At 38.6% G+C, this 12,287-nt stretch overlaps 1 protein-coding gene across 2 annotated transcripts in view; it reads right to left on the bottom strand.

The window, feature by feature from the left end:
• The window catches only part of LOC126195284 (kelch domain-containing protein 3), a 169,310-nt gene that overhangs the window by 147,553 nt on the left and 9,470 nt on the right, over positions 1–12,287 (bottom strand). For both annotated transcript variants that reach the window (XM_049933831.1, XM_049933830.1), the window contains exon 3: positions 45–215. In XM_049933831.1, the coding sequence (XP_049789788.1) occupies positions 45–215 (171 nt within the window). The remainder of the gene's footprint in view (positions 1–44; positions 216–12,287) is intronic.

Genomic DNA, 12,287 nt, shown 5'->3' with positions numbered 1-12,287 from the left:
TGTTTACATTTAACCACCGTGTCCTGAAGCTAAGAGTAGATTACCTGGATTAAAACAGAATAATCTGTTGCACGCAGCTTCATCATTACGTCCACCCCATATGTAAATCTTCTGCTCATGTTCAACAGCTGTGTGTCCATACCTCTGATATGGGACAGTGGTTTTTGTCACATCATTGTATTCTGGTGTAGGTAAAGCGTGCCACCTGTAGTTACCTACAAAATATAAAGTCAAATTAAAAGATATGAAATATGTCTGTAAGCAAGTGCAGTTTCATTTATGACTACATAATGGAGGCTCCTATGCAAACAAGACAAAAATGAAAACTCAAGTAACAAAAAAATTCACAAGCCTAAAAAGTGTACCCTGAAATTAAAATGAGATAATGCCAAATCTGGTCTGCACATGAATGTTAAAAGAATTTAGAAAGTTTTTTTTTAACATATGGGAGGCCATATGCAATGATACACATGCTGAGAATGCATCACCTCTTTGATCTCTACAGATTATCTTATACTTGTAATTTCATAATGTTACAAAATCTATACAGTAAATTATTATGAGTGTTAAACGCTGCCATTTTTTTACTTAATGACGATCTCGCTGTGCAGCAGAATATAACAGACCAGTGAATGCAGTGTTTGTTGCTTTCAGGTGTAACATTGTACAGAAAGGGAGAGAGGCTGGATGTGGCTCATTATTTATTCTAGGCATGTGTGGACATGTCTGGACCACCACAATTCCTCAAATGCAAAATAGTCATGATCTGTCTTCATGGCAAACTCGGTGAAATCAATATCAACGTTTTCTCACAGGAACAAGATAATACTGAAAAAAATTTCTATCACTGTTTATAGTTGAATAAAATCTGCTCCATTTTCAAGCTGCATATTTTCAAATAAAATCAGACTTTCAACACCTGCCTACTCCAGGGGTGGCTAACATTTTGAATATAATAAACTTTCTTGAGACTAAGAAGTTTATGTCCACAAATCAGCAAAGTTTTAGACAGCATCGCGTGAGCGAAAATCAGCTTGCCCTTTTCCCATGCAATATACTGTAAACTACGGATGAAGGGCAACAGGTAATGGAGTGAAGTGGCGCAGTGGTTAGTGCAATGGACTCACATTTGGGAGGATGACTGTTCAAACCCTAATCAAGCCATCCTGATTTAGGTTTTCTGTGATTTCCCTAAATCACTTCAGGCAAATCCCGGGATGGTTCCTTTGAAGGGGCACAGCCAACTTCCTTCCCCACCCTTCCCTCATCTGATGGGACCAATGACCTCGCTGTTTGGTCCCCTCCTCCAAATCGATCAACATATGGGATAAGTTTACAGAAATGTGAGTGGATTGAAGATGTCTTAAGTAAATAACCCAGGATGTTGTCCTCGATGGCAAATGTTCATCAGAGATAAGGGTATCATCGAAGTGTCCCAGGGAAGTGTGATAGGACTGCTGTTTTCTATATTTTTTATATACATACATGAATTGGCAGAAGGGTGGGTAGCAATCTGCAATTGTTTGCTGATGATGCTGTGATGAACGGTAAGGCATTGAAGTTGAGTGACTGTAGAAAGACACAAGGTGACAGACAAAATTTCTAGCTGGTGTAATGAATGGCAGCCAGCTCCATATGTGGCAAAACACAAGTTAGTGCAGATGAGTAGGAAGAACAAATGTGTTATGTTCAGTTACAGTATTACTAATGTCCTGATTGACACAGTCAATTTGTTTATATATCTGGGCGTAATGTCGCAAAGCAATATCAAATGGAATGAGCATGTGAGAACCTTGGTAGGGAAGGAGAATGGTTGACTTTGGTTTATTGGGAGAATTTTGGGAAAGAGTGGTTCACCTATAAAGGAGACTGCATATAGGACACTGGTGCAACCTATTCTTGATTACTGCTTGAGTGTTTGGGACCTGTACCAGGTCAGACTGAAGGAAGACATTGAAGCAATTCAGAGGCAGGCTGCTAGATTTGTTACCAGTAGGTTCGAACGACAAGTACATTTTACGGAGATGCTTCGGGCATTCAAATGGGAATCCCTGAGGGAAGGTGATGTTCTATTTAAGAAACACTGTTGCAATTTAGAAAACCAGCTTTTGTGGCTGACTACCAAACGATTCTATTGCCACCAACATAAATTGCGCATAAGGACCACAAAGATAAGATTCAAGAAATTAGGGCTAATATGAAAGCATATAGACAGTCATTTTCCCCACGTTCTATTTTCGAGTGGAACAGGAAAGGAAATGACTAGTAGTGGTACGGGGTACCCTCCACTATGCCCTATTCGGTGGCTTGAAGAGTATCAATGTAGATGTAGCTTTCGACTCATGACCCACGTTCTAGCCAGAGTATTCCCCTGCTGCCATGCCGTGCTGTCTGAGATTGAAGAGAAGGAAGAGGGGAAACAGCAAATGCATCACATTTATGTGGCAGAGCAGTCACACTGCATGGAACTTCATTTTATATTTCACATTTCTCAACGACATGGACCACAAATAAAACAAGTTTTCAGAATTAATTAACTATTTTTGGTGCACTGAAGACATAATTTTTATCTGGTTCAAATTGTCAGCATACGGACAGACACAGACAATTTCACAGAGTTTTGGCCTCAAGTTGCCATGTAATTGCAACTTATTTAGTTTCATAATTGAAACAAAAAAAATCTTTCATACAAATACGTTGATCAACATATCATAGCACTTTTGCAACCCGCTTATGGAGACTTGGAAAATCTACCCGACGAAAGCAATGTAGACATCCTGGGCAGTTTTAATGTAAAAAGATTTGTAATTGAAACTGGAATTACCTTGCAGGCCAATCAGTGATGTCTGTACATGCACAGGGCACTTTCAACTGAAATGACAAACGGTCTCAAAAACAGCTCAAAAAGAGACGTAAGACTGACAGTGTCTTCCAAAGCTTTGTAAAACTATCCTTTTAATTCTCGCAAGACCATAATGAATTCTTCACACCTTGTAGTTTTCTTTTTAAGTGCATCCCTTTCAAATCAGAAAGAAGTTACCTTGCAATGTTTTACTGTGGGCAGTGTGAAGTCAAGTCCACTTCAAATGCGAAGTCTGCAATCCATCCCTGATGTTCTAATTTTTGTACCTGTACTCCTATTTCCTTAAGAAATTCGACAATAGCAAGTTTTAAATAGAAAAATCATTCCAGGCATAGTGCTTGACTTAACCAATGTACGTTGCAGTAATATATGAAGTCTCCATACTCTTCATTCATTTACATTGAAAACTGTTGTAACCAAGAATGGGTGTGACTTCAAAAATTTTACTATTTATACCACCAATTTACCCAAGTGCTCCATGCCTGAAAATTTCGCACAGAGTACTTCTTGATGTACAGAACAATGAACCCTGTCTGTCGATTGTTTTGTTTTTTGCTCTTTCATTGTCATCTAAAGGTTTAAATTCTCTCTGCGCGGTACTGTGATGTCGTTTCACAGAAAATAAGCAGTACCTGTCTCTTATGCAAACTGAGAATTCTCATCCATCTCTTCTGTCATTCCCATTCATTTTAAAGAACTGTGATGATACATGCTAGTCTGCCTCTTTATGCACAACCAACCACTCGACTTGTGAACATCCTTCATACCTCCTACAAATAGTGAAGAGTAAACAGCACTGACACCACAATTCTACTGAGATCAGAGTTTTGTCGACTGAAAAATACTGCACCACAATGCAAAATAAAAGTCATGTGATTGCAGATACTTCTGAGAAACACCCAAGCAAACCAGAGTGGCAGGCCAGGCCTTGGCATGCCTGTGGCTTGCACAGACTGCATGCAAGCAGTTTGGTTGTGGCTGGCCCTGATCTACACCATTATCAGCAGGAGTAAAACCTATCAGCCAGTCTGGTACAGTTTTCCACTTACATAGATGTGGCAGGAGTGACTGGAATCTTCCATGGGTCTGAAATGAAGAGCAAATGGAAAATCAAGTTAAGCATCTCTTGGCATCTTTGGCTTATCTAGCAACGAATGACGTCAGGTAGTGCCATCGAACAATGCACATTTGAAACTGCCAACCTGTCTCCCACAAAATGTCAAGCATCTGTCTTCACTTTGCTTATGCCCAATTATTTGTATAGGTTGACTGATTCCAATTATGATCCAGTGATATTGGAATCATGGGCTCCTATATTTCTGCATTTTGTGAAATGCACAATTTTAGATTTCTGAGCATATAAATGAAGTTTCCAATCTTTGCACCAATCTGAAATCTAATGAAGATCTAACATGGTATTTCTGCACCTTATTCAAATAGTATTTGTTACAGATAACTGCATAGTCAGTCTGCAAGAAGTCTGTGGTTACTGTTAATACACAACATGAACAGCAACCGTCAACAAATTTCCTTGAGGTATAATCAAACAATGTTCCTCCTCATGTAGCAACTCACACTAATAAGAGGAACTGAGCTTTCCATAGTCAATATAGCCCCTGCATGAATCACCTTACCAAAGCTTTCAGATGTCCCGTTAATAAATAACAAAACAAGGCAAACTGATTAATTCAGTACATTTTTCCCTAGTTGGTTAGATTTATGGACAGTGCTTTAATTTTTGAAATTAACCAGCCGACAAACATATTGCAACTGTCCTGAGCATGTTTGTTCTGCTTGGGGATTGCTGCCCACAGTGCACACCTAGTGGAGTATGATCACGTATGCCGTGGCCCAGCACATCAGCTATTGGCCCACCCTTGCCTGCAAGCAGGCATTTGAGCTGGAATAGTCTGATCTACATCTTAATCAACAGGATAATGGAGTAACAAAATTTCTGCAGTTAAAAAGTGTACAACTTTGCTTCTGCTGTTTTTTCCCCAACATATGAGGCTTTAATGAAACAAACTGGTTGCACACGTATCATTCAAAGTATTTTCCATCGCTGGCCACTACTTTCTCCCACCTTTCAGGCAGTGTACGAATCCTGCGTCAAAAAACTTGTTCATCTTTTGAAGCGATCCACGAATCGATCCAATTTGTGACTTCTTCATGAGATTGGAAGTGTTCGTCAGCCAGGCCATGCACCATTGATATGAACAGGTGATAGTCAGAGGGAGCAATGTCTGGAGAATACAGCGCGTGGGAGTAGGACTTTCTCATTTTAATGTTTCCAAGTATGTTTTGACCTCTTTTGCAACATGGGGGTTGAGCATTGTCGTGCTGCAAAACCACTTTATCGTGCCTCTCGCTGTATTGCGGCCGTTTGTCTTTTAATCCTCTGCTCAAACACATTAATTGCATTCGGTAACAAGCACCTGTGATTGTTTTACTTGTTTTTAACACCACATAGCACAAGGTGCTGAGCTGGTCCCACCAAATGCAGAGCGTGATCTTGGAGCCATGAATATTCGGTTTGGTTGTCGACATGGAAGCATGGCCGGGATACCCCCACGATTTTTTGCGTTTAGGTATCATAATGAACCCATTTTTCATCCCTGGTCACAATGCAATGTAGAAATCCCTTCCGTTTTTGCCTCTGAAGCAACTGTTCACAAACGCACAAATGCCGTTGAATGTCTCTTGGTTTCAGCTCACATGGGACGCAAGTTCCTTCTTTCTGAATCATGCCCATAGCCTTGATACATTTTGAAATGGCTTGCTGTGTCACTCCCACTAATCGTGCCAATTCTTCTTTAGTTTGATGCGAGTCTTCACTCAGCAATGTCTTCAATTCTGCATCTTCGAAAACATTCTCTCTTCCACCACTATGCTGGTCTATGACATTAAAATCACCGTTCTTGAAGCATTGAAACCATTCACAACACATTCTTTCACTAATAGCATCTTTACCATACGTACATGAGAGCATTCAATGAGACTCAGCCACTGTTTTCTTCATATTGAAACAAACAGTAACACTTCCTACAAATGACGAGAATTAGGTTCGTAAACTGACATTTTCAATCAAGAACAACTTTATGATGCAGACACAAATCAATTAATGTTTGAATGGGGTTATGTTGAGCGAAGTCCAAGCTAACTGCCTGACATCTGCGATCTGTTTGTTTCGAGCGCTACTTAACGTTGTTGCCACCTATCAGCAAACAGCAGAAGCAAAGTTGTACACCTTTTAATAATGTCAGATGGGAACTTTTCTTCCCATATTTATAATTTAAGTTCAGACAGTTCCTATTTCACGAGGAAAAGTAAGTTTTTGAATAAATCTGATGTACGATGCCATAATTTCAGATACATCAAAATAAAGAAAGTAATTTTCTTGTCTGTTTGGATGATAAATTAAAAAAGATAATGAATCAAAATAACAAACATTGTGAAGCATAAGAACATATCAGGATGGAGAACTCCACCACAATTTTCTAGCTCTTTAGCAGAAACACTGGAAATACCAGATAGTTCAATACTTTGTCCTGACTAAGACACAAGACAACATCAAATTGGTGGGCATAAGCAAATTATCTAACTCCATTATGACGATCAGGCTTCATTAGTAATTGTCATCATCTTCAGTCTGAAGACTAGTTTAAGGCACTTCTCCACACTACTATACCCTGTGCAAGTCTCATCATCTCCGCGTAACTACTAAAACCTCTATCTATTTGAACCTGCTTATGTTATTTGAGCCTTGATCTACTTCTACAATTTTGCCCCCCCCCCTCCCCCCCCCCCCTCCTAATTTCGAACAAGTATCGAACTGGCAGTTATTTGATGCCTTAAGATGTGCTTTATCAACTAAAACCAATTTTTTACTCAAGTGGTACAATAAATTCATTTATTTATTTTTTCAATTTTATTCAGTATCTCCTCATCAGCTATTCAATTTACCTATATAATTTTCAGCATTCTTCTCTAACAGCACATCTAAAAAGCTTGCATTCTCTTCTTGTCTAAATTGTTTATTCTCAAAATTTCACTTCCATACCCCATTACATACCAGAAAAATGCCTTCCAGAAGGATTCCTAACATTTAAGCTTATACTCAATGTTAGCAATTTTCGCTTTTTCAGGCGTGAATTTTGTGTTATTATCAGTATTTGTTCCATATACTCACTAGTTCATTTATCATCAGTTGTTTTGCTTCCCAAATAACGAAACTCACCCACTACTTTTAGAGTCTCATTTCATAATCTAATTCATCAACATCACTCAGTTATTTTAAGTACAGTCCATTACCCTTGTTTTGCTTTTTTTTTTTTTTTTTTTTTTTTTTAATGTTCATCTTGTAACCTCTTTTCAACATAGTATCCATTCCAAGTCCTTTGCAGTCTTTGGCAGAACTTAATCATCATCATAAAAGCTCAAAGTTGAGCTTTTAATCCTTTTCCAAATTTCTCCCTGGTTTCTTTCACGGTTTGCTCAGTATATAACCTAGATTGAACAACTCAAGGATAGGCTACAACTCTGTCTCATTCTCTTCTTAACTAATTCTCCCCTTTCATGACTTTCCATTCTTGTAACTTCAGTTTAGTTTCTGTACAAGTTGCAGAGAACCTTCTGTTCCCTGTATTTTTTCCCCTGCTTCTTTCCAAACATTTCCCCGTAAACACCATCAAAAGGTTTCTCTAATCCAAAAATATTGTAAATTTAGTTTTATCTTTCTTCAACCTACCTTCTACAATAAATTGTAGAGTTGTTATAGCTTTGCACATTCCAACAGTTCTCTGGAACAACAATTGATCTTTCCACGATGCCCTCTACCAGTTTTTTTATCCTTCTGTAAGTAATTCATACCAGTGTTGCAAACCATACCTTATTACAATTATGATTTGATAATAAGCACACTTGTCTTCTTTGGAATTTAAATTATTCCTTCCTTCTTGAAGTCTGGTATTTCATCCATCCCACATATCTTGCACACCAGAAGGAATAATTTTATCATGGATAGGTCTCCCAATGATCCCAATAATTTTGAGGCATTGCTGTCTACTACTGCACCTCTTTTTTTTAAAAAGATTTTTCAGTGCTCTGCAAAATTCTTCATACAGTATCATATCACCCATATCATATTCTTCTAACTCTTCTTCCCATTCCAAAATATTGTCTTCTGGTCCATTTCCCTTGTGTATATATATTCCTTCCAACTACCAGCTTTCCCTTCTTTGTCTAGTACTAACTTGTCATTCAAGCACTTGATATTCGTACAGCTGATTCTCTCCCTCCCCTAGCCCTCCCTCAATGACCTCCTTAATCTTCCTGTAGCTGGCATCTATCTTTCCGATATTCACACATGCTTCTACAGCCTTGTATTTATCTTCTAGCCACACCTGCTTAATACTTTTTCTCTTTCTGACAATTTGATTTTTTTTATTTGTATTCCCTTTTGCTTGCTTCATTTTTGAGTCTTCTCTTTTTGTCAATTAAAATCAACACCTCAGATGTTGTCAAACGATTTCTGTAGGAAGCACATTGTGCTAATGTGGGAGTGATCTAGATGCTTGAAAAACAAAGTGGTAGCCAAGATCGCAGGAATTCTTTTTATTCTATGATTACCAGTTTCGGTGAAACCAGAGCTACCATCATCAGATCTTAGGACACATACAGGTTACAACTTCAAGGCAAACAATAGTGATATTAATAGTTTTCCTATATCACGCAGGCTTTGTAACCTGTATGTGTCTTAAGATCTGATGGTGGCGGCTTTAGTTTTGCCGAAAGCGGTAATCATAGAATAAAAAGAATTCCTGCGATCTTGGCTACCAGTTTATTGTTTTACAGATGATTTCTACTGGGCCCTCTCTTCTTTTCTCTCTTTGATCCTCTGCCGCATTCACTATTTCATCTCTTAAAGCTACTCACTCATCTTCTCTTGTATTCCTTTCTTCTGCTTCAGTCAATTATTGTCTAGTGCTCTTTGAAACTCTTAACAACCCCAAGTTCTTTGAATTTATCCAAAGCCTATCTCTTCAATTTCTTACCTTTCTGCAATTCACACAGTTTTAATTTGCAGTTCATAACCAATAAATTACGGTCAAAGTGCACATCTATCTATGGAAATGTTTTTCATTTTAAAATTTGGTTTTGAAATCTCCATGTTTCCATTAGATAATTTATCAGAAATCTTCTGGTGTCTCCAGGTCTCTCACTGTATCAAACACTATTTCATGATTCTAATGCCATGTATTAGAAATGCTTGAATTTTATTCTGTTCAAATTTCTACCAGGTGGTTTCCCCTACATTCCTTTTCCTCGTTCTTGTTTTCCAATTATTTTTCTGTAAAATACTCCTCCTGCTATCGAATTGCAGTCTCGAATCAAAATTAAATTTTCATCTCCCTTAACCACCTGTGTAATTTGTTTAATCTCATTACACATTCTTCCACTCTCTTTACCATCTGCAGTGTTAGCAGGTCTATAAACTTTTACTGCTGTGCTGCATGTTGGCTTTGGACTTATCTTGGTTCCAATAATGTGTCCATTACACGAACTTCTGAATTAGCCATATTCGATTTTTTAGTTATAATCCTGCACTCACCCGATGACAAGTCTTATTTTTCCTGCCACCACACTTCACTAATTCCCACTAGACCTTAAACCTAGCCAGTCCCCTTCTGAAATTCTTTAACCTTCCTACCCAATTATGGAATATAACAGACTGTGATCTGACACTTAGAACGCCACTTTTGTTTTGTTGATGATGACACGACCCTTAGTAGTCCCCACCTGGAGTATCTGAATAGGGGACTATTTTAGCCCTCAAATATTTTCCCAAGAGGATACCATCAACATTAAGCTATACGGTAGAGTTGCATGCCCTTGGAAAAAATAACAGCTATTGTTTGGGAGGGGAAGGGAGGGGTGGGGTGGAATTCACTCATGCAACTATAATGAACCCTTAACAACAATTTTGTCCTAAAGAATGTATTCAAACCAAGTGGATACCCATGGGAATTTGAAAGCTCTGAGCTGGGACAAACAGATCTTCAGCCCCTCCTCAAAACATGCCACTTATTTGGTATTGTTATCTTCTTAACCCTTTAACTGCTCTGGACGTGTTAACGCACACGTCTTTGTACCTATCCCTGTGTGCTCTGAACGTGTTTACGCGCACCACCAGTCCTTCTACCTGGTACTCTGAACGTGTCTACAACTTCACCAACCAGTATCTGTTTTTCTAACCAAACACCAGCAAATTAAAATTAAGTTTAAAAAATACTCCTTTCAAAATAAATCATCACAAACTGAAAAAACTTAAAAATACATGCAAGCAGTCTTGGCACACATCGAAATCCCCAAGCCAAAATACAGCAGAATACCACTTGAATAGTCTAAACAAAATTGCTAAGTCTACTGATAAAGTGGAGTATCATGTGATAATTATCGAAGTAAGGGAAATGTTGCAACTATGTCATGCCAATCTAGATGACTTATTTAGCCATCAGGATAGCCCAGTTTAGCTGCAACATTTCTGTTGCTGCCAAAAACAAATTACCACATATTAATCCACTTTACCAATGGGGTGCATTATATTGTTTTTGTTGTAGCTGTGTCGTCAGACAGTGAGACTGGTATCTTGCTCTGTCTGCTATCAATTAATCCTTCTGTGGCCACAAAGACGTACCTGGTTGTTGGTGTCAAGTCTGAGACAAAACCTGTCCACTGAGTGATTACACGACACATCAGATCATGCTGTGCTGAAGTTTCTACCTCACTTACACTGTGAGGTAGACCAATGCCTCGATGGTGAGGTCACTGAAGGCACTGTACGTGAGACAACTGTAATGCATTCCTGAACCTAAAGGCTGCAGGAACAGCAACTTCGAATGAGACAACCTAAATACAATTTCACCATGTGAGTGTATGCATAATGAAGATGCTTATAAAACTCCAATGGCATATGCTACAGGAAAGGCACTGCACATCCTAAAAAGGTTTACTGTTAAAATTCTGACAGTGTTCCTCCAGTCGGACTCGGGCAACATATTAGTTCCCAGATTAGTAACTATGTGATGTCAACAAACCGATATCAAAATCAAAAACATGACAAAGACAGAAGTCTCCAGAAAAGATCACTAAGAACACAAAAACATTAGTAATCTAGAAACTGGCAAACTAATGGGACTTCACGATAAAAGGACTTTTTTGTGCAGGGATGCTCTTGTTATTAATGCTGTAAACGTATTAAAAACTTGACAATATCAGACTACAGTAGGGAAGTTAGGGTTATTATTGGGGATGTAAATGTAACAATGGAATGTGCAGTGTAGCTTACAACCTAACCTACACCTTGGGCTACATTGCAGATTGGTCTGTCATCGCAACGCTCATTTAACAAAAATAGCTTTTTGTCATGAAACATTTCTTGGGAATACGGAAGTGTCCGATTCCACCCGTTTGCTTTGACCCATGACATCATCAATATGATGGAAATGGCTATTCTAAGCGTCTCCAATATGGCGCCTATGAGATCACTACATACACACGGCAACAAACACGAAAATACGTATAAATAAGACAATAACCTCTCCCTCCAAAAATACAACCAAACTAACAGGACAACTGCGGGAAATTGGGGGTTTTAGGGAGGGGACAAGCTAAATATCACAGTAAAAAAAAAAAACACCACGATCCCAAAATACACAAGACGGTGAACAAAAAAAAAAAAAAATAAAATAAAATAAAAATAAAAATTACAAAATCTATAGAATCTGACACTTCCCTTGGCCTATATGGATCAACAGCGGCTGACGATACCAAAACACCAACACTTACAGCAAAACTACGGAAATTGGAATCAAACATTTCCGTATTTCCCTTGACCACAGCTGACGGTACCAAAACACCTATGCCTAAATATAGAAATACGAAAATTGGAATTGGTCATTTTCCTTGACCTATACAGTACAACTATAACTACTTATACAAAAAAACCAACACCTACAAAAAACAAAACCAAAACCACAACACCTCAAAAATTAAAAATTCAAGATCCCTATGTAAATTAAAACACATTCAATACACAAAACATCACAACTCGAGAAAAATAGACAAAAAAAAAAATTACTTGCCACCAACAAATTTCGGCTGCCCATCACACGCACGCACGCACATGCGCACACACACACACACACACACACACACACACACACACACACACACACACACACAGAGAGAGAGAGAGAGAGAGAGAGAGAGAGAGAGAGAGAGAGAGAGGGAGGACACCATCAAACACAACAAGACAATATCTACAAGCACAACCAACTCAAACTCCGCAGCGTAATGACGTCACACACCACAACACCCTTACGTCATGGATCAAAGCAGATGGATGGAATCTGAGGCTCCTGTG

Source organism: Schistocerca nitens, chromosome 7 (genome assembly GCF_023898315.1).
Source record: "Schistocerca nitens isolate TAMUIC-IGC-003100 chromosome 7, iqSchNite1.1, whole genome shotgun sequence".
In the NCBI taxonomy this organism is placed as follows: Eukaryota; Metazoa; Arthropoda; class Insecta; order Orthoptera; family Acrididae; genus Schistocerca; species Schistocerca nitens.
This window is presented reverse-complemented; position numbering and strand designations above follow the sequence as displayed.